Genomic DNA, 24496 nt, shown 5'->3' with positions numbered 1-24496 from the left:
TCTAATGCACTGAGCTAGGAGAGGAGTGTAGTTCAGCGTGGGCCACGCAGGCTGCACAGGCAAAGACCAGGCCTCAGCACACCTGGAACGGGCCTCAGAGGATTGAATCAAGGGGAGCTGTGGAAGTTTCCAGACTTCTCAACCCACAAATGCCAAAGATAACTTAGAAGGTCAGTAGGAAAAGTCTGCCAGACCTGGGTGAGGGAGGAGCTAGGTTTGGCCCCAATCCCAGAGCAGCCCCAGGGAGGCAGCTGCTTCCTGTTTTTTTGGCCCACTGACTGAGGGGAAATTGAGTGGCTGATCAGAGGGGGATTGCAGGGATCTCTATGCTGGTGCTGAGGCAGTATTTTCTTGCTTTGCCTGTGCTTAGATCTGGGTCACAATTCTGGGTGGTGGTCCTGGGATGAGGAGGAATGCTGGAGTGGTGGAACTTGTGGCAGAGATGGAGAGGGAATCCTCCTCACAGTTGCAAGACAGAAAAGAGTGCTTGTGGTCACTCATAGGCCAGAGCACAGGCCAGGAAAGGAGTAAACACCTCATCCCTCATCATACCGCCTTGAAAGAATGGAAAATTTATAGATCCCTAGAAGTATCTCTGAAAACAGTTGCACAAATCTCCCGAAGCTTGGGACAGTACATTCTCCACATTGGAAGCAGGCCTCTACCTTAATAAAGAATTTAAAACTCAAGTAATTGTCTGGGCACATGAACAAACTGTGCAAAAAAAGGCAGATCATAGAATCTTACTTTGCCATCAAAGAAGATCAAAACACAACCAGAAGAAGACAACAAAGGCAAAGTTCTTACATCCAAAGCCTCCAAAAAAATATGAATCAGTCCCAGGCCATGGAAAAACTCAAAAAGCATTTTGGGAAGAAAGTAAGAGAAGTAGAAGAAATACTGGGAAGAGAAATGAAAGTGATGCAAGAAAATCATGAAAAACAAGTCAACAGCTTGCTAAAGGAGACCCAAAAAATACTGAAGAAAATAACACCTTAAAAAATAGCCTAACCCAAACGGCAAAAGAGGTCCAAATAGCCAATGAGGAGAGGAATGCCCTAAAAAGCAAAATTGGCCAAATGGAAAAAGAAGTCCAAAATATTCCTGAAGAAAATACTTCCTTAAAAATTAGAATGGAGCAAATGGAAGCTAATGACTTTATGAGAAATCAAGACATTGTAAAATAAAACCAATATCTCGTTGGAAAAACAACTGACCTGGAAAACAGTTCCAGGAGAGAGAATTTAAAAATTATTGGACTATCTGAAAGCCATGATCAAAAAAAGAGCCTAGAAATCATCTTTCAAGAAATTTTCAAGGAAAACTGCCCTGATATTTTAGAAACAGAGGGCAAAATAGAAATTGAAAGAATCTACCGATCACCTTCTGAAAGAGATCCCCAAAAGAAAACTCCTAGCAATATTGTAGCCAAATTCCAGAGTTCCCAGGTCAAGGAAAAAATATTGCAAGCAGCCAGAAACAAACAATTCAAGTTATCTTGGAAACACAATGAAGATAATACAAGATTTAGCAGCTTCTACATTAAGGGACCGGAGGGCATGGAATATAATATTCCAGAGGTCAAAGGAGATAGGATTACAACAAAAAATCACCTACCCAGCAAAACTGAGTATAATTCTTCAGGGGAAAACATGGTCATTCAGTGAAATAGAGGACATTCAAGCATTCTTAATGAAAAGACCAGAGCTGAATAGAAAATTTGACTTTCAAATACAAGACTCAAGAGAAGCATGAAAAAGTCATCTCACAGATGAAGAAACTGAGGCAAACAAGGTGAAGTGACTTGCCCAGGGTCACACAGACAGTAAGTGTCTGAGGCCAGATTTGAACTCATGAAGATGAGTCTTCCCAATAGCAAGCCCAGAGCTCTATCCATTGTACCATCTAGCTGCCCCACAACAGCATTAAAAGTTTTCATAATTTTTTAAACATGGCAAAATTTTAAAACACTACAATATCACTTAGGTTATCACTAGCATATTCAAATGATTAATTGGGAATAACTAAAATGCAAAATTAGGGAGAATGGTGTTCTGGCCTGTTGGGGAGGAGAAAGGAATAATGGCTGGGAGCTACTGCGATACTCCAGGTGAAAGACAATGAAAGGCTGAACTAAGTTTGTGTTACTGAGGAAGGATATAAGGGAGAATGAATAAAAAGAATGAACAAAGCTTTGGCAAATGGAATGATTAGATTATTGGGGAGTTTGGGTAGGGAAGAAGTGTCCAGGGAAGTGTATAGCTGTGTCACTGAGAATTGGTACTGCCTTAAAAAAATAGTACCAAATTATTTTGATGATCGTGACTTTGATATTTGATGATTATGACTGTGTACATGTGTGTTACAGATTGCTAGGCTCTGTTTTCCCACTTTAAAATTTTTCTTTTAGATTGTTGACCTTTTTTTCCAGATGAATTTAAGTATTATTTTTCTAGCCCTACAAAATAATCCTCTTCTAGTTTGATTGATTTGTCATTGAATAAGTAAATGCATTGAAGTAGTGGTTATTAATTGTTAGATATATGACCGTGGGTGATTCACAATCTCACTAGGTTTCAGTTTCCCCAATTCATAAAATGAGCATAATCATACTATCTAACTTCAGGTATTTTTAACAAAAGCATTATATTTGTAAGTATAACTGTGAGTAATTATTATTATTATTGATAATTCAACAACTATTCACTGAGAACCCATTAAGTGTTTAACAGAGTCCTAGGTACCATGTGGTATCTTTTGCAAATTATTCATGGTTTCTGCTATATGGATCATATAATCCCACTGTTAGGAAATACTGTGGGGTATTAAGTATAGTTTGTGTAACTATGTAACCCTCAAGAACATAGGCAGTGTAAGAGAGGCTACTCTCTGCCTGTCAAGCCAAGATTTCATTGATTCATCCACAGACTCATAGTCAAGAATTTTTAAGCTAAAACTCCAGGTTGGAACAGCTCAAGAACTATTCACAGAGAGTAAAGTCATTTAAGTGGAAGGAAGGAGTAGAAGATTTATCAGGAATGGAACAACTATGCTAATATATTAATAGTAATCATGAGTGACTGTGTCCTACTTATAAGTTTTCTGCCAGTGGGTGTTTGTGAGAGCATTTGTGTATTAATGAATCTGTGAGAGTAAGTTATACGTGAACAAGTTCAAAGTGTCTGTTCATGAGAATACTGTCTCTAGTCCCTAGATCCTATCTTGGTATAAGGTATGAGATGTTGGTCTATACCTACTTTCTGCCATATTGCTTTCCAGTTCTCCTAGCAGTTTTTGTCAAATAATGAGTTTTTGTTCAAAAAGCTTGGATCTTTGGGTTCATCACATACCAGATTACTATAATTTTCTTTCTATGCTTTGGCTCTTCCTGGTTTTGGTATTAACACTATGTGCCATGAACTCCTTCTCTGCCTTTTTTCCAAATAGTTTATATAGTATTAGGACCAAATGTTCTTTAAATGTTTGGTAGAATTTGCTTGTGAATCCATTTCATCCTGGGGATTTTGTTGGGGGGGGGGTGTGGTTAGGCAATGGGGTTAAGTGACTTGCCCAGGGTCACTCAGCTAGTAAGTGTCAAGTGTCTGAAGTTGGATTTGAATTCAGGTCCTCCTGACTCCAGGGCTAGTAATCTATCCATTGTGCCACCTAGCTGCCCCAGGATTTTTTCTTAGGAAGTTCATTGATGGCTTGTTCAATTTCTTTTTCTAAGACTGAGTTATTTAAATATTGTATTTCTTCTTCTGTTAATCTAGATAATTTATATTTTTGCAGATATTCTTTCATTTCATTTAGATTGTCAAATTTATTGGCATATAATTGGGCAAAATAGCTTCTAACAATTGTCTTATTTCCTCTTCATTGGCACTGAATTCACCCCTTTCAGTTTTTGATACTAGTAATTTGGTTTTCTTTCCTCTTTTTAATCAAATTAACCAATGGTTTATCTATTTTATCATTCTTTTCCCCATAAATCCAACTTCTAGTTTTAATTATTAGTTCAATGGTTTTCTTACTTTCTATTTTATTAATCTCTCCTTTGATTTTCAGGATCTCCATTTTGGTGTTTAATTGGGTGGGGGGAGGTTAATTTTTTTTCTAAGTTTTTTTTTTTAGTTGCATGCCAAATTTGTTGATTGGCTTTTTCTCTATTTTATTGAAGTAAGCAATTAGAGATGTAAAATTTCCCCTAAGTACTGCTTTGACTGAATCCCATAAATTTTGGTATGTTATCTCATTGCCATTTTCTTTAATGAAATTATTGATTGTTCCCATGATCTATTTTTTGATCCACTTGTTTTTTAGGATTAGATTATTTATCTTATGATTAACTTTAAATCTCTCTTTCTATTGTCCATTATTGAATGTAATTTTTATTACATTATGATCTGAAAAGGATGCATTTATTATTTCTGCTTCTCTGAATTTGATTGTGAGGTTTTTATGTCCTAATGAATCATCAATTTTTGTGGAGGTGCCATGTACTGCTGAGAAAAATCTATATTCCTTTCTCTTGCCATTCAATTTTCTTTTTTTAAAAATTTATTTATTTTTAGTTTTCAACATTCACTTCCACAAGATTTTGAGTTCCAAATTTTCTCTCCATCTTGTCCCTCCTCCCACCCCAAGATGGCATGCATTCTAAGTACCCCTTCCCCTAATCTGCCTTCCCTTCTATCTCTCCCCCTCCTTCTCTTATCCCCTTCACCTTCTATTTTCAAGTAGGGCAGGAAGATTTCTATACTCCATTTCCTGTATTTCTTATTTCCCAGTTGCATGTGAAAACAATTTTTTTAACATGTGTTTTTAAAATTTGGGCTCCAAATTTTCTCCCTTCCTCCCTCTCCACCCACCCTCATTGAGAAGGCAAGCAACTTGATACAGGTTATACGTGTGAAGTCATACAAAACACTTCCATAGTAGACATGCCGTGAAAAACTAACTATATTTCCCTTCATTCTATCCTGTCCCCTATTTATTCTATTCTCTCTTTTGACCCTGTCCCTCCTCAGAAGTGTTTGCTTCTAATTACTCCCTCCTCCAATCATCTCCCTGCTCTCTTGTTCCTTTCCCCCTCTATTTTCCTAGAGGGTAAGATAGATTTCTATACCCAACTGAATGTCAAGTCACTCCATTGGCATATCACTGCTTTTATACTGCCATCTTGGCTCCGCCCCTTGCCATTCAATTTTCTCCAGAGATCTATCATATCAAACTTTTCCAGAATTGTATTCACCTCCTTAACTTCTTTCTTGTTTAATTTTTAGTTAGATTTACCTTGTTCTGAGAAGGGAAACTTGAGGCACTTCACTAGTATAGTTTTATTATCTATTTTCTCCTATAATTAATTAAACTTCTTTAAAAATTTAGATGCTGTATCATTTGGTGCATATATGTTCAGTATTGATACAACTGTTGTCTGTGGTACCTTTCAGCAAGATATAGTTTCCTTCCTTATCTCTTTTAATAAGATTTATTTTTGTTTTTGCTTTGTCTGATATCATGATTGCTACCCCTGTTTTCTTTGTTTCAGCTGAAGCAAAATAAATTCTGCTCCATTCTCTTACTTTTACTCTGTGTATATCTCTCTGTTTGAAATGTGTTTCTTGTAAACAACATATTGTAGGATTCTGGGTTTTAATCCATTCTGTTATCTGCTTCCATTTTATGGGTGAGTTCATTCCATTCACATTTATAGTTAATGACAAATGTGTGTTTCCCTCCATGCTATTTTTCACTTGTTTATCCATCTCTCTCTTACCCCCTACCTTTTCCCTCCTCACAAGTGTTTTACTTCTGATCACCACTTTACCCAATATACCCTCCCTTTTATCAGTCCTCTCTCCCCCTTCTATTATCCTCATCTCTTTTTACTTCCTGATAAGGTAAGACAGATTTCTATATCTAGGTGAGTGTGTATATTATTCCCTCTTTGAGCTAATTTTGATATGAGTAAGCTTTGCCCACTACCCCCCTTCCATTTTCCCCTTCATTATAATGGCACTTTCATGTCTCTTTTACGTGGAATAATTTATCCCATTCGATCTCCCCCCTCCTTCTTCCTCCAGTGTAATTTTCTTTCTCACTCCTTTATATTGGTTTTTTTAGGGGGTATCATCCCATCAAAGTCACCTTATATCCATAATCTCTTTCTACATATGCTCCTTCTAATTGTTCTTACAGTAATAAAGTTAAGAGTTACAAATATTATCTTGCCAGATAGAAATATAAACAGTTTGACCTTATTGAATTTCTTATGTTTTCTCTTTCTTGTTTCTTTTTTACCTTTTTATATTTCCCTTGAGTCTTGTAGTTGAAGGCCAAATTTTTCGTTGAGCTCTGGTCTTTTAATTAGAAATGCTTGGAAGTCCTATATTTCATTACATGCCCATTTTTTCCCCTAAAATATTACATTCAATTTTGGTGGGGATAAGTGATGCTTGGTTGTAATCTCAACTCCTTTGCCTTTTGGTATACTGTATTCTAAGCCTTCTGGCTCTTTTGTATGGAAGCGGTGTAGTCCTATGTAATACTAATTGTAGTTCCATGATATTTGAATTGTTTCTTTTTGGCTGCTTGCAATACTTTCTCCTTGATCTGTGAGCTCTGGGATTTGACTTTGATGTTCCTGGGAATTTTCATTTTGGGATCTCTTTCAGGCAGTGACAGGTGGATTCTTTTAATTTCCACTTTTCCCTCTGGTTCTAATATATTGGGGCAATTTTCTTTGATAATTTCTTGAAAGATGTTGTCCAGGCTTCTTTTTTTTTTTTTGATGTTGTTGATCATAGTTTTTGGGTAGTTCAATAAATCTTATATTATCTCTCCTGAATCTATTTTCCAGGTCAGTTGTTTTTCCAAAGAGAAATTTCACATTTTCTTCTACTTTTTTTTTACTTTTTTTTCATTTTGTTTTATTGTGTTGCAATGTCTCACAGAGTCATCAATTTCCACTTATTAAATTCTAAGTTTTAAGGAATTATTTTCTTCAGTGAGCTTTTGTACTTCCTTTTCCATTTGGCCAATCCTATTTTTTAGGGAGCTATTTTTCTTGGTAAAATTTTGTATATCTTTTCATATTATATTGACTCCTCGCTCATGATTCTCTTGCATTACTCTCATTTCTTTTCTCATTTTTTCTTCTACTTTTCTAATTTGCTTTTTAAAATCCTTTTTAAGCTCTTCCAGGAATTCTTTTTGGGCCTGAGACCAAATTATATTTTTCTTTGGGGCTTCGTATATAGCATTTGGACACTATTGTCCTGTTCTAAATTTATGCCTTGATCCTCCCTATCACCATAGTAACTTTATATAATTAAGCTCTTTTTTGTTCTTTGCTCATTTTTTCTGCCTTTTTTTTGTGACCTGGTGTTTTCATGTGAGAGTTGGGCTCTAGTCCTGCTCCGCCCCAAGGTTTCTATGCTGGGGCTCTGGGTCTTACTGGCTTTTAGTGGGCTTCAGCTGCTTGCTTTTTCTGGAGGGTAGGCTTCCCTTCCAGCTTGTACTGGGGGATGGGGCCTCCCTACTGGCCTCCCCTGGGTGTGGGATTTGGCTGCTGTCCTGCCCCAGATGTGAGGCCTTGCTGCTGGGTTGCTATGGAGAATGGGTCTCTTTGCTGGTAGACCCCAAGAGTAGGGGGTCTCACTGTTGGCCAGCCGTGGGGCAAGGCTTCACTACTATCGGGCAATGCCTTCCTGGTGGCTTTTGCTGGGAGTGGGGTTGCTGGGATGGGACCATGCTGAGCTGCACAGACCCTAAATTGCCTAGGGGGTTCCTGGTTTGCAGGAGGGTGGGCCTACCTGGTGGATTGCCCCAGGCTTGAAGCCCTGCTGCAGGCTGCCTGATGTGAGGCTGGCTGCTGCTGCTGCTGCTGCTCTTGTTGCCCTCCCACTCCAGTGAGACAGACCTTTCCTGCCAGGCTGGTAAGTTGCTTCCCTGCTTCTAGATCAGTTCTGAGGTGGTTTTCTAGTTATTTGGAAGGGAATTTGGGAGAGTTTCAGAGGGCTCCTTACTCATGCTGCTATGTTGGTAACAGAAGTCCTCTAATTTCTAAACAGGATAGCTCGCTTTATTTTTTAAATGCAGATTAATGTATAAAAGTATTTAAAAGAAACTATATTTGCATATATGCTGACCCTCCTATTGTGTGCATATGTCTCTCTCTCTACATATACAAATATACATATATAGACCAAATATATTTGCATATATGTGTATACATCTCTATCTATACTATCTATCTATATAAAGAAATAGGGAAGGAGAAATAGAGGGAGAGAGAGAGACAGAGGGAAGTAGGAAAGGAGGAGAATAGAAAAAGAGAGAGAGAGAAACAGAGACAGAGGTTCATGTGCATGTGTGTGTGTGTGTGTGTGTGTGTGTATGTGTGTGTATTCACACTTCTTTCTACTACTCACATTTTCATAGAGGGCTTGAAGGGTCTCCAGGTCCACGATAGAGTTATCCAAATTCACAACAGCTGTTTAAAAGGAAAAAAGAGGGCAAAAAAAGTACTAGTTAGTGATCAAGTTGATTATAAGCTAATTATGAAAAGTTATCTGTACATTAAAGTGTGCATAGCAAAATGACTTCATAAATCTATAGTCACATATTTTCAAGTTTTAGTTCAAATGATCCCACTAGACCCAGCCCTACACCAAAAGTCAGTATTCTTATAGCTGTAGGTATCATGGTAAAAAGCAAACAAACAAGAAACAAGAAAATCCTCATACATGCTTTATACATCTATACAGTCTCACAAATAGAGCTTAACTATAAACTGAGGAATCAGTGGGAAGCTTTGCCCTGATATTCATGCCCTGATGAAAAGAATTAGAAAAATCTGTACCATGCCAGAAAAATAAGCAGCTTTCTCTTGTCACTGGTAGACTTCGTCTTAAACTGATTAATCCAGACATCACCCAGTTTACTTGAAAACACTTGACAAAGGTTAAATCTTCTACTACTAAACTGACAGGGTTAGTACAGACCTAACAAATGCTTTTCCTGTTGTCCATTAATATCAATTTTTTGATGTAGTATTCTGTGATGTAAAAGGATATAGAACCTATCAAAAAATAAAAAAGGTAAGCCAATATATTTTATACTCAACTCAATTATTCATTCTAAGAAAAAAAAACCCCACTATAGTTAGTCCAAAATAAGTAATAACTAAATTTAAAGACTATTTTAGTCTAAGGCTTTATTTATTATACACTATCCTTGTTTATTGATATTTCTCATTTATATTTTATTTAGTCCAGTATTCAAATTAATCTGTAGTAGTTAAATACATTATTGATGGAAATGGGGCACGTTAGTTCAAATGTAAGTTGTGCGCCAAGGGGAAAATTTGTCTGAGATTAAAGCCTTCCTAGAGCTAATCTACAAAGGTTAAAGTCATGAGTTATTTATTTACTTATTCTCAATATCAGTGTTGTCTACCTAACTCACATAGAAATGGGAGCCACTAAACTATATGTAATGATCTCTGCCAGTTGCATATTGACTTACAAAATTGCATATTGATATTATCTATGATCTATTAGATTTTAGTTTATTTTGTTAACTATTCCCCAATCTGTTTGGGGCTACACTAGGGAGTGGTGCTGGTGTTTGATACCTCTGCCTTATATCATAAAGTATGCCTCTAACCCCACAGAGCTTAAAACACAAATACAGCATTATTTTAGGGACACTGGCAACATGCATACAGGAGGTAGAATTGCTTAAAGGATGAGTAATTTGAGCAAGATAATTTAGCACTTCTATGTTGAAGCTGCGGGCATGCCCAGATACATCAGCAAGAATTATCCCAAGGAAAACATTGTATTTCCACTCATATGATAAACCTATTTTAATTTGTTTGCATCTCCTCTACCCTCAAAAGTCCTTACTTGATTGTTGCAACTCCACCAACTATCATCCTATATCTCTTCTCTGCCCTTTGTAGCTAAGGTCCTTGAGAAGGACATGTTCAGTGGGTACATCCACTCCCTTTCCTTTCACTCTCTTAACTTCCTACAATCTGGTTTCTAACCTCATCCCTCAACAGAAATTGTTCTTTCCATAATTACCAATAATCCCCTGTCAAATCCAAGCCTTTTCTCATTACTCCTGCCTTCAACACTGTTGACCATCCTCTTCTTGATACTCTAATCTCTCTAAATTTTCAGGGTACTACTATCTCCTGGTTCTCCTTCTACCTATCTGACTACTCATTCTCAGAATCCTTTACTGGATCCTCATCTAGTATCCCACTAACTGTGGTATCCCACAGGACTCAATCATGGGACCTCTTCTCCCTCTATACTACTTCATTTGGTGATCTTATCAACTCCTGTAGATTTAATAATGAGCTCTGATTCTAATATCTATTTATCCACCCTAACCTCTCTGCTGACCTCCATTCTCATATCCTGAATTTTAAGTCCAGTAAACACCTGAAACTCAACATGTTCCCAAATGAACTCACTAGCTTTCTCCCTATCCCTTCCCCCTTCCAAAGTTCCTATTCTTGTTTAGGGTATCACACTCGTCCCAGTTTCCCACGTTTACAACCAAGGCGCCATCCTTGACTCATAATCTCCCCTCCTCCCATAATCAATCTTTTGCCAAGGATTGTTGATTTAAAATTTGGAACATCTCTTGAATATGCCCCTTTCTTTCCTCTGATATTGCTACCACCCTGGCACAGGCATTCATCTTCTCACGCTTAGAATCCTGTAATAGATCGATGGTTGTTCTGCCTGACACAATTCTCTCTCCAGTCTAGTCTTCCATCCTCCACTAAGCCACCAAAGCACTTTTTCTAAAGTGCAGGTCCAACCATGTTACCCTCCTCTCCTCAATAAACTCCAAAGGCTCCAGGATCATATACAAAATTTTGTTTGGCATTCAAAGGCCTCCCCTGCCTTTCCAGTCTACTTATACCATATACCTCCCTTCAAACATAGTACTCTTTGATCCAATGACACTAACCTCCTTATTCTTCCCTTAATAAGAAAGACACTCCATCTCTCAACTCCAGGCATTTAATTTTCTTGGTTGTCTCCCATTCTCGGAATGTTCTCCTTCCTCATCTCTGCCTCTGTCTTTCCTGGCTTCCTTCAAGTAAGTGCCAGCTAAAATTCTACAGGAAGCCTTTCCCAATCCTTCTTAATTTGTGTACCTTCCCCCTGTTAAGTATTTCCTACTTATATAACTTGTGTGTACATATTTTCTTGTTGTCTCTCTCATAAGACTGTGAGGTCCTCTAGGGCAGGGACTATCTTTTGTTTTTGCTTTGTATCTCCAGTGTTAGCAGTGTCTGGTACATAGTACTAGCAGGTGCTTAATAAATGCTTATTGATTAACTATTATTACAAAAACCCTTTCCCAGGCCTTAGTTCTTCATTTGTAAAATTGAGACTGATTTTCTGTCTGTTAAACATAGAAGGATTAGAGTTTCACAGAAATGGACAAATGGGTAATCACTCTTCACACACAATATTTATATATCATTTTACCATTTGCAAAGTGATCTTATGCAGATTATGTCATTTAATCCCCACAACAACCATTCTATAAGATGGCCAGGGCATAGATAATCAGTCTATTTTTATAGATGAAGAAAATGAGGCACAGGGATATTCAGGACAAGTATCTACCTAGGTCATCTGACTCCAAGTCCAGGGCTCTTTTCATAATACCATGTTTTCTTTTAACTTTTTTCCATCACCTCAGTGAGTTTAATTCACCTGAATTGAGGACTGGGATACTAGGACATTCCATGAGGACCAAAGCCAATAATTTATACAGTTTTAACATTGAGATTTAACATAAATTCCTGGCTTGGTTAGTACTTTGCTATGTAACCACTGAATTTCACTTTTGAACTTTGTCTCAATTTTCTCCCCTATAAAAGAGTGAAAATACTACTCACATCTCCTGGGGTGTGACACAATTAGCTCAGTATGGAACTATAGCCAAATCTGTTTCAGTTAGCTCAAAATAGATGTCATGTTTTTTTATTTCATTTTGATATATTTATTTACCAAATACACATCTAGGCACAGACATAATCTTAAAATAAAGAATAAATCCAAGAACTGGATAGGAAATAAGTGTTGTAATCTCTAATTATGATTACTTCATTCACTATAAATCATGGCCTCTTAATCATCAACTAAGTGGTAATGTGAATTCAATATTAGAGGATAAATAGTTTGCACTCATCTTTTTTTTTTCCCTCTCTGTCCCAGTGCTTTCACAAATACCATCAGTGTCTGGGACTCATCACATTTCTAAACTGTCTATCCCTAACATGTCTATAAAGTAGTTTTAGCTATATTCCCATAATACACATAAAAGAAATGTTATTCTTAATTTCACTAAAGTTCCTGTTTTATTTGTATGTGAATTGGTTCATGGATCAGGAAGATGTCAAGAGGAAACATGGACTTTTTTTTTTTTTTAGGCAATTGGGGTTAAGTGACTTGCCCAGAGTCACACAGCCAGTAAGTGTCAAGTATTTGGTCTGAGGCCGGATTTGAACTCAGGTCCTCCTGACTTCAGGGCCAGTGCTCTATCCACTGCGCCACCTAGCTGCCCCTAAACATGGACTTTTTAAAAGAGTGTAATAGAGGGTTATTCACTTATTTAGATCACTGCTAACTTTTCAGAACAAAAATAATGTAGGTATTTGTAGTGTTAATATGTGCATTTGGCTTGTTTCTAAGATGGTTAATGATTTTATGCTTTAACACTAACAAAACTAAGACAATAATAAGGATAAATTGGATTCTATGTAATTAGCTGTTTCATCTTTGGAAGTTATTCTTGAACTTCTTTCTATCAATCATTTACCTCATTTTTTAAAAGAAGACAACCATGGCTATATCTATTACTACAGAGGGATCACTTGAGGAAAGGAGTTCATGAAAATGGAAGTGGATACTCACAAAATTATTTCTATTTGGTTTACAAAGAAATAAAATTTGAAGTCTATGGAAATATGTCAGTTATATCCTGCAGGAAAAGTGGCATGGAGGAGAAAGAGGGAATAAGCTGGGAATGTCAGGTAGAATATAGTTACGTGATTATTTGTTTCTGACAAATAAGAATTAAGTGATAAAATATCCATTGCATTCTCTCATCTTTAATACTTTGGTCCATTTGTTTCAGTTGGTTAAAGCTGTATACTAATTTGGCCAAAATCATTGAATTCCATGATCTTTTCAATGAATTATGCTATTATAAAACTAAAAGTGAAAAATCCTACTTTAGAATCTCTAGAATTTAATTGGTCACTTAATTTCAAGTATGCAATAACAATTATATTCCAAAAATAATAAAAATTTACAAGAGGTCCAATAAAATTCCAGCAAATTATTTTCTCTTGCTCTCAAGGTACTTACACAGGAAAAAAAATATCATAAAAAGTCAGATCAGGTTGTGAATAGAAAGCTGGGATATTTGTTCTGTAATTAATGATTATGCAAAAAGAATCTCACATATGTATGGCCCACAGACATCAGCACAGCATTCCTCGTACATAGGGTCTTTGTTGTTATCTTGTTTCCAGAATTCATTGCCTTTAGCACCAAGAAATATGGCACATGATTCCTAATCTGACTTCCTACAATGATAGAATCACCCAAGGATTAGCTAGAAAGCACTGTAACACTTCTGCTTGAATGTTTGCACAAGATAAGGAAATGTCTGCCTGTGAGCTTTCAACAGAAAAGCTACGCAGAAAGGAAAGGATCATATTTTAGAGGCCTGTTTTAAAACAAACGTGTCCAAGAAAAAGCACTGAATTTCAATTATCCAATGGGACTATAAATTCACACTCGAAAATACTGCACATTTTTTTCAGTTAGTCAAAGAAACTAACTTTACCTTAGGAAACGCAACATAGAATGATGATTTTTAAGAGTCTTTAAAAAAATACACCATTTTCAGAGTCTCACTAGTTCTTAATGCCAATTTCTATTTGAATCTTCTTGCCATGACCACATGACCACATTTAAACATAAAACATACTTTAGTACTTGTGCCTGGTTCCCTGAATAATCTATGAACATTTGATCCACTTTGCAGTGGTCTCTTTCCTTGACTCCATCCATCCTTAGGATCTGATAATAAAATAGAGCAAGCTTGAGAATGAGAAGCAGAATGAAGAGAGGCAGATAATCTCAGTCCAATATTTTGATTCATGCCTCATGATTCTAACATCAAGGATTTTGTAATTCCTGCTAACTCACTCAGGTTTGAATGAGTAAGTGATTCACCTGTGCCCAAGGACTTCAGGAGAGCTTGTAAAATAATCAACATAACTTGACTGCATTATGAGGCAAGACAATTGGAAGTAAGTTTTCATGAAAGACTAATTTCAAGTATAATAGACATATAGTTTCAAGAGTTATGTTAAGGATGTCACACTAGTAAAGGTTTATTCCAATAACTGACTCGTATAAAGAACATTATTAGGATCCAGTAAAATGGTACATGTTTTATGTCAGTTTTTAAAAAGCCAGGTTTGAGAAAGTATCAATAAAATCCTTAAGATTTTTCATGTAGAAATAAACAATAGAACTATAGCACCTTAAGAGTTAGAAGAGAATTCTGAGTTCAGCTAATCTACTCTCCTTTCTGATACACAAATGTCTCTTTTTTAAAAATTTTTTTAGGCAATTGGGGTTAAGTGACCTGCCCAGGGTCACACAGCTAGTAAGTGTCAAGTGTTTGGTCTGAGGCCAGATTTGAACTCAGGTCGTCTTGACTTCAGGGCCAGTCTTCTATCCACTGTGCCACCTAGCTGCCCCTACAAATCTCTCTTGAACATCCAGAAAAAAGATTGTAATAGTCCCTGCTATGTACTGGTCATCTAGCCTCTACTACAATAGCTCCCTGTGTTCTGAGGCAGCCCATTCCATTTTTGTGAGAGGTGTCTTAGGAAATCTGCTCCTTACACTTAAGTTAAATGCACCTTTTGGTAACTTCTAAGCACTGTCAGTCAGTCAAGCATTTATGAAGCACCCAGTAAGTGCTAGACACTATGTTAAGCACTGGAGATACAAAGAAAGGCAAACAAACAAACAAACAACAAAAACAGACCCTACTTTCAAGGAGCCCACAGGCTTGGGGGTGGGAGGTGGGAAATAAAACCTGTAAATAGCCATGGACACACAGGATATATAGAGGGTAAACTGGAGATAACTTCAGAGGCAAGACACTGAGATTAAAGAGGTCTGGAAAAGGCTTTTTGCAGAAGGTTATGCCAGGTCTGTCCCTGGGAGGTTTAAGACAATTGTTTGTTTTCTGCTGGATCATTGATTTCATCAATCCAAGTTCCTCTACTGATGGGAACTGTCAACAGTTATGCAACATAAAATCACAGAGCTCTAGCCGGCAGGGAATTTTGAGGGCATTTAGGCCAACTCCTTCATTTCACAAATGGGAGGAAAGAGAGGTAAGATGATATAGGATAGTAAATGGCAGGTTCAGGATTCAAACCGAGAACGAACCTCTGACTCCTTGTCTGGCATCATTTCAACTGACCAGAACTACTAGTTATCTGGAACTCTGAAAAGCGAAGACATTCCATCTGGATAGCTTAAACTGGATATATCAGAGATAGGACTTAATTCAGATAGTCTGATTTCTGAGTCTAGACCTCTAACTACTTCCTTTAGAATCATCTCCATAACATTTGTTGCATTTGGCCATATCTCTCAATTCACACAGATTCAATCTTAGTTCAGGCCCTTATTACCTCTTGCTTCAAGATGACAATAGTCTTATAATTGGCATTCCTAATTCCAGTCTCTCACCTCTTCAATCTAGTATCCCAACAGCTATCAAAACAAACTTCTTTTTTTTTTTTTTTGGTGAAGCAATCAGAGTTAAGTGACTTGCCCAAGGGCACACAGCTAGTAAGTGTTAAGTGTCTGAGGCTGGATTTGAACTCAGGTCCTCCTGACTCCAAGGCTAGAGCTTTATTCACTGTGCCACCTAGCTGCCCCAAAAACAAACTTCTTAAGGCATAGGTATGATTCTGACACTACCCTGCTTAAAATAGTCATTGGCTCCCTACTGCATCTAATATAAAATCCAAACTCCTCAGTCTGAATGAGTCCTCCACCATTTGTGTTTAGCATACCTTTTTCCAACTCGTTTCATTTTATTCCCCTCCAAGTACTCTGTTACCAAAAAAAACTGACTTACTGTTGAAGTCAGTATTTTATTTCCTGTCTCTGTCAGTTTGTAGAGATTTTCCTTCATGCCTGAAGTAGACTCTTTCTTCACTCTTGCCTCTGAATCCTTAGCATGAGGCACTTAAAAATTGTGTGTTACATAAAAATGAGAATAATTCTAGGGTTTAGACACCTTGAGATCTAGCCCCAGAGGAAACCACAGAGGGGAAGGAGTCAAGAAGTGAGTAACAAGGAGGAAAAAAAAAAGACTGAAAGCACCCAGGATTTCCAGGACAGGGGAAACTCAAAGAAGGTGAATACAAGCAGATAAATCAACAGGAAAACCAGTAACAGAAGAAAAAAATTACATCTTTCAGACCTAGTAAACTAGTTTAGGCATATCCAAATAAGTACTGCAAAATAAAGGAAAAATGATCCAACACTTGATGAGACAGTGAAATTTGAGGTGAATATGGAGCCACAATATGCTTTTCGTAAGTGGTTTAAAAGAAAAATGAGAACTATGAGAGCAGAATGTATGTCCTGTACAATACTGAACAGAATAGAAAAGTGTGAATTAGCAATGGCAAGCCTTCTAAAGAAACAAAAGAGAGTACGCTAGACTGAGAATGCAAATATACAGAAATGAAGGATCATCTAGAAGAATCAAAAAAATCGTGCTCAATATGCAAACAAAACACACTGAACTTGAAGATAGAATGCATAGAGACAACCTAAGAATCCTTAGTCTCCCAGAAGAACAAGGCAGGACAAAAAACCTTAACCCCATAATGAAGGACATAATAGAAGAAAACTGCCTAGAACTTTTAAATATAGAAAATGAAATTCCAGTTGAAAGAATTCACAGATCACCTCCAGGAAAACAATACCACCAACAATAACAACAACAACAACAACAACAAAACAATGCTACAAACTCCAAGATACTTAATGGTTAAATTTAACAATTCAATTCAGAAATAAGTTTTTGCAAGCCATTAGGAGAAAGACTTTGAAATACAAAGAAAAAGGATAATTGCATAAGGGAATAGAATATGTTCCAAAGAGCAGTGGAACTCATGGTGCAGTCCAGTGTGCCTACCCTGAAAATCTGAGCTTAACCGTACAGGACAAAAGATGAATATTCAGTAATAAAAAGTTTGAAACATTTTTAGAAAGAAAACCCAAACTGAAGAGTTCATTTGCCTCTCAAACACCATAGGGACAGAAATACAGGAGTAAATAAATGCAGCAGGCCAGGACAGTAATAGCAACAGCAATAGAATGACAACAGAGAGACCAATAAGAAATTTCTTTCTAATGTACTCAATGAGACAGGAGAGAAGGCAGAAATCTAGCAGAAATGACAGGATAGAGGTGGAAGGGGTTATTAAAGATAGAATCCAGTGACCCTCTGTCTACAGATGGATGCCTTTTTTTGTGAGACTCCATTACAATATAGGAGAGTACATAGAAATAAGGGAGTGGAACTAGGAGATAGAGAGGAGTACATTATGCACCAGGGTCAAATCAAGGACTGGCAATGAGGGGAAGGTGACTTCTTTGGTCTCCGAAGGAGAAGATCCTATTGCGGAATGGAGCAAGAAGTGAGGGGGAAAGAAAAAGGGTAGGGAAAAGAGGGAGGCCTTACTTTGGAGATAGGCAGGGGTCCCACTGATGAATGCTCCTATGGGTGAATAGAGATGTTCACTGAAAGGGGATGAGGATCTTACATTGCATTAGAAAATCCTGGGGGATATGACTTTTGAAAAGTGTACTTGTCTTATACAGGGCGGAGTGGAGAGTTGGAATTCTAGGGACAATGACACCTGGGGGAAAGGGAGAGTAGGGACACAGGGAGGAGATTTCCAAAAAATGTATAAAAAAAAGTCAACAGAGGGTATAGAACAGTGGTAGGTTGTGTATTCAGGGACATGTAGTAGAGGATGAGCCCTACCATGGGACGGTGTTTTTTCTCACATGTGCAATAATTGGAAGAGTTATGGAAAATGGAAAAGGGGACTCTATGGGGCAAGTCCTACAAAGTCATGGCAGAAATCTCCTAGAGGAGAAAACCTATAATGGATGCCTTGGAAGCTTTGATTGCACGAAAAATACAAAGAAAAGAGAGATTAGATAATTATAGGGGTCATGAATCAGAGAATGAGGGTCCAGAGTAAACAGAAAGAGAAGATGGATAATGAAGAGAGTGAGAGAAATAATGTACTTGACTGAGAGAGGAAAAAAAAAAGAAAGGGAAGAAATATACAACCAGATAAAAACAGGAGAGAAAAAGGAACTAATAAACAAAACCATAAACAAAAGTGGTATCAAGAAGAGGGGATCAGGGATGAGGGGAAGAGAAACAGTGGGAACAGGGTCACCTTAACAAAATTAAAGCAAAGTAACTGAAGCAACATAGTTCTGTGTTTACAGCAGAAGGAGGAATTTGAAGCTGAAAAGTTTCTGCACAGGCAATATTAATATATGCAGGATATGAAAAGAAGTGGTCAAATGAGAAAAAAAAATTCTTTGTATCAAATTTCTCTTATATAGGCTTAAGATATGTAAATAATATATGTGATATATATGCATATATCATACCAAATAAATAAATGATCAAAGGAAATAAAAAAACAGTTCTCAAAAGAAAAATTACCAAGTATTCACAACCACATGAAAAAATGCACCAATTCACAAGTAAGAGAAATGCAAATCAAAACAACCCTAAGGTTTCATCGCATAACCTGGAAATTGTCAAAAATGACCAAAAATGGCAAGTCAATTTTGGAGAGGTTGTGGAAAGATAGACAAACTAATTTATTGTTGGTAGAACTGTGAAATGGTATAAATATTTTGGAAAGTAATTTGGAATTATGCAAATATGATTAAAATGTCCATGCCCTTTGAATCAGAGGCTCCATTGTTGATCTTATTAGTTATAAGGAAGCCATTAATAAGAAAAAGTCTCCATATACTCCAAAATATGTATAGCAGCACTTTTATGTGACAGCTAAGAACTGGAAACAAAGTACATGCTCATTAATTGGGGAATGGCTAAACAAATTGTGGCATATGAATGTAATGAAATATTACTGTGTTGTAAGAAACAATGTGTGTGATGAATACATAGAAACATCAGAAAGATCTATGTGAACTGGTGCAGAATCAAGTAAGCAGAGCCAAGAAAAAAAAATAAACATAGAAACTACAACAATGTAAATGAAAAGAACACCACACCAAAAAAAAAATAAAAAATAAATGTAACCAACTTTTAAAGATCACAGATGACCCAAATGAAAATATATAGGAGACATTCCCCACCTATCCCTTTTTAGGTGGGATATATAGAGTTTGCACATGCTTTTGGACTTCTTCAGTGTATCAATCATTTGTGCTGACTTTTATTTTTCCTCTCCAAAAAATACTATTTGTCATATGGGATAGCTCTCTGGGAGGGAGCCGAAAAGTATATATGAGATACTATGGTGTTGTAAGTAGCAGAAAATACAAGTAAAAACTAATTTAAAAAGACATATAAATACATATGCATACACACACACACACACAAACACATGACTATTTTTAAAGAGGAAAAGACTTGTCTAGGATAATCAGTTAAGAAATATTCTAAGTATTTGAGCTAAACCTTGAAAGGAGTTAAGGGTTCAAAAAGATGAGAAAGGAGAACATACCTCTCCTTAAGGAGGCTCTCTTAAAGGAGAGCCAGTATAAAGATTTATAGACAGGAGTTGGAATGTCATGTATGGTAAATAACAGGTTTGGCTCTTATTCATGGAATAAGAGACATCAAAGTGTGAAGGGTTTTGATCGAACAGTTTGTTTTCTGACCTACAGGCAAAAGGAAGCCCTGAAGTTCATGAGTGGGGTGCTGGCATCATCAGCTACATCAACCTGTCTTGAAAAAAGAGTTTTGTTTTATGTTGTTTTGATTTTCCTTTTAATCAGACTTTATGTTATCCTATCACAGAGACGTTTATGTTTTTACAAAGAAAAAAATGTCTAACTATGACAAACTTTGTATTGTTTTAGTCTTCAAATAAGAGTAAATAATTTGGAGAAAGGAGACCACATTCTAGCTAATAGGGCAAACCATTAAATCAGCATGGTATGGCAGAAAAATACTACAATTGGAGTCAAATGGCCTGGTTAACTCTTTTTCCTATCAATAACATATTAGTTAACATTAATTGATCAATGTTAATGTTAGAGGTTGGCTAATAATGTCAGCTTCTAAGTGAAAAAAGTCTTTGAGACTTTTTAAATACCTCAGTCCCTGAGTTGGGTGTGGAGCACCTGTCCAAGGAAATTGCAACTCAGTGCAGGATTCTTAACACCCTACCAACTGCACACATTATCCTCCAACCTCATCTATTTCTTGTGTAGAGTCTCCATTGCAACTGATATAATTAAGCTAGAGAATAGACTTTTCTTCTTGCTTGCTTCTACAAATGTCTGTCTTGAATGTTTCCCTTCTTCCTTATCTCCATCAGCTTATTCCTTTTAATTCTTTAAAAATATGGCTTAAAACTTCTTTGAGAATTCTTACATAGCTAATAGTAAAGTCCTCTAATTGGCAATCATTCAGCACTAAGCCTTTATATTTGCTATATAAATGTTTTTTGCTCATTATCTCCCATGCCAGATGATAAATTTTTTAAGGGCAAGAAATGTGTTTCCACTTCATTAGTATCACTCATAACATTGATAGAGTTCTCCAAACACTAGGCACTCAATAAAAGTTGTTGACTGGTAATGCAGTCAACAGTCTGAAAGACAGACAGACACACTATAGTATAAAAATGAAAACCTTAATTTGGCAGTTAAAATGACAAATCCACCTCATCTCATCACATTATTCCTCTACCTCTACTGAGAATTTATCACATTAGAAGCAAATTCAAATGTTTACAATTTCAATCTTTATATGGGCCTTCTCTGCAAATGAAGAAATGCTCTGAATTTCTTCACATCAGAGTAATTTTAAGAGAATGCTGGTTCGTTTTTTAACATGTGTAGTGGAAAGAACACAGGCCTGACTAAGGACACCAAGTTCTAGCAGAAACTCTGCCACTAGCTAGCTATCTGGTTTGGGACAATTTATTTAACCTCTCCAAACCCTAGTTTTGTTGTTGTTTCTTTGGTTTTTTTTTCCCTATATAATGGGATTTTTGGACAAGATGACCTCTATCAATCTCTCTAACTGGTAATATTATGCAAGTCTCCCATAGTTGAATGCTAACAATCCTCTGTAATTCAGGTAAAGTCGTTACATTTGAGCCTGGGAGTGTTAAGTGCATACACATATCATTCAGTTTATGGAATCCACTTTCATTCTCCTTTTAACAGACCTCACCAGTCATCCCTATTATTTCATTGCAGTGGAATTTTGATGTGAGTACAATGTCAGAAATTACATCCCAAATCTTCTAGAATGAAAAGAGGAAGGAAATAAGTCAAAGCTTAAAATCACTGGATGATTTAGTAAATAAAAACAAGTGAAGGTAATCCAGTATAGGAAAAAAGGAAACATCACTCATGAATCCTCCCCTTTCTTCCCTTAAATTTTAAGTTCTTTTTGTCTGGTTCTAGGGAATGATGTTGATGTTCAGGTGGTTAGAATGACTGAGTTATGACGGAATCAAGGAAAATTCAGTTTAACACTCTTATTAGTAACTATGTGTTGCTGTTATGCACAAAGTATGTAGACATCGGATACAAAGACAAAATGAAAACTGACCCCTCTCTTCAAGGAGTTTATATTCTACTTGGTTAAGGAAAAGAATAATTAGCTCCTTGTAAATAATACAAACAAGGGTTTACTGGTAGTATAACTAGTACTTTTTTTAAACTAGATAAAGTCACTATTTTGTGGGGAGAAAATGAAGAACATATCTTTGGTTTTGGATTAATGCCTTCACTATTTGTAGTAGAAAATATTTGAGGTTCTTTTCAGCTAAATAATTTAATGATTCCATAATTATCACTTGTATAAAGTTCATTGTAAACAGCTCAATGAAGCACCATTTATATGGGCAAGCAATAATGACATAGTAATATCATTATTAATAATGATTGTGATATTCACTGTAATGGGATTTAACTGATAAATTTTTCCCTATAAGAGTAGTTGTAATATTAATCTGGCAAGAATGGTCATTTATCTGCTAATTTCACTTATAGAAACAGAGGCTTATTCTTCTAGGGAGGGGAAAAAATAACAAACAGTGCCACAGTTTGAAAATTTCAGTGCTAAGATTACTGTTTGACCTATGCCATGCTAGGTAACTTAAAATGGAGCTTGTTCTAAAACAAATGGAAACTTTGTAACTTTATTGATTCTGTCACACCCCACATCACCAAAACTACCACTATTCCTCCAGTAGCTTACATTCAAATGGAGGAATTTTGTTGTTCTGTCTTGTCAGATTCTAAGTGAACTTGTCTAAGTGGACTTTGTCCATGGGGCTTTCTTAACAAAGACACTGAAGTAGTTTGGCATTTCTTTCTCCATTGTGTCCCCATTTAACAGATGAGGAACTGAAGTAAATAGGGGTTAAATGACTTGCCCAGGGTTAAATTTGAACTCAGAACTTCCTGACTCTAGACCCAATGTTCTATCCACTCCACCACCTAGTGGCCACTATGTAAAAGACCCAGATGGATTTGAAGTGAGCATGGCTGGCATAGGTGTTTCCTCAAATAGAGATTCTCTGATGGAACTCATCAGTTGAAGGAGGAAGACCAAGGGATGGAAGTATTTGCATCATAAGCAGGCCTCCTGGACTGGAGGTGAAAAAGTAGTGCTGGAAGTAGATTATTTACCCTACAGAAAGTATGACTTAGAGTAGAGGATCTTAACCTTTTTTGTGTCATGAATCCATTTGACAATCTGATGAAACCTCAGAATGTTTTTAAAAGCATAAAATAAGACATACAGGATTGTAAAAGAAATCAAATATATTGAAATGTATTTGTGAAAATATTAAAAAAAACAAATTTGTGTTATAGTAATATAGCTAGTCAGCTTTAATAACTAGTTATTATAAAGTAGTGATGAGTACAAACTATATTTTTAGATATTTTCAACAACTATAATATGATATAAAAATATCTATGATTTCTATTGGTGACAAAGTCACATACATATACTGTTAATATTACCGTGATTTGTTAGCTATATTCATAATTGAAAGAAATACTAACAATCTGTTAGAGGTTAGTAAAAAATAAAGACAAAAGTTGTTGGGTTTTTTTTTCCCCATCCAAATTGACGGACTCTCTGAAATCCATTAACTTAGAGGGAAATAAATAGTTGGAAGACTGTCTTATAACAGAAGGCTTAGACTTGTTCTACATGGAAATTATTAAAACTTTCATTGATTGATCTCTCTCTCTTTCTCTCTCTCTGTGTCTATCACACACACACACACACACACACACACATACACACACACCTGCACACACACATGCACAAGTACATTTCCTGTTCAGACCACAAGTGGGATACTTTATCCAGATCAGATACTGGCCTTCTCTTTACCCAAACTGCTTGGCCTCCACAAAGATAACTTTTTTAATAAGCATGTTTTTTTAAAAAAGGTACTGATTGGGGCAGGTGGGTGGCATAGTGGATAAAGCACTGGCCCTGGATTCAGGAGGACCTGAGTTCAAATCTGACCTTAGACACATAACACTTACTAGCTGTGTGACTCTGGGCAAGTCACTTAACCCCCACTGCCCAACAAAAAAAAAAGAAAAAAGTGGTACTGATTACCTGACATTGCTAGCCCTCCTCAGCGTGTGCCCAGCCTATCTTCGCAACCAATTTTACCAGGTTTCTTCTAGACAAACTTCTCTTCCAGACAAATCTGTTTATTAATTGTCTAAAAGTATATTCATTATATTTCCACCCCAAATCTTTTGTTTCTTTTTCATCTTTCTGAGAAACCTCTTCTCTCCCATGTTCATCAGAAAAATAATCATTAGGTTAAGAAGAGAGTTTGGGTTTTTATGACTTTTTTGGTGACTGTTAACACAGTGCTCTGGACATATTAGTTGAGCAACATTTATTGACTAATGCGAGCAGACTATACCTATCAATGGGGGTAGAAAATAATCTGAGGAGGTACGAGTTATAGAGTTGATTTTCAGAAATGATGAGTTTCTGGAGATCATGAAATTCAGCAGCAAAGCCAAGTGGAAAAGGATAATGTGAATTCCCTGAGTGCCTTCCTCAAACAAAGTATCTGGGAGGAGTTCCCACGTGTCTACCATCC

General features: G+C 36.6%; 1 protein-coding gene across 1 annotated transcript in view; it reads right to left on the bottom strand.

The window, feature by feature from the left end:
* Positions 1–24496, bottom strand: part of LOC114050000 (formin-2-like) — a 473042-nt gene that overhangs the window by 205070 nt on the left and 243476 nt on the right. The window contains exon 6 of the mRNA XM_027871502.1: positions 8436–8497. Coding sequence (XP_027727303.1) covers positions 8436–8497 — 62 coding nt within the window. The remainder of the gene's footprint in view (positions 1–8435; positions 8498–24496) is intronic.

Source organism: Vombatus ursinus, unplaced genomic scaffold (genome assembly GCF_900497805.2).
Source record: "Vombatus ursinus unplaced genomic scaffold, bare-nosed wombat genome assembly UNPS02014798.1, whole genome shotgun sequence".
Lineage (NCBI taxonomy): Eukaryota > Metazoa > Chordata > Mammalia > Diprotodontia > Vombatidae > Vombatus > Vombatus ursinus.
Note: the sequence above shows the minus strand (reverse complement) of the source record. Positions and strands in the feature narration are given on the sequence as shown.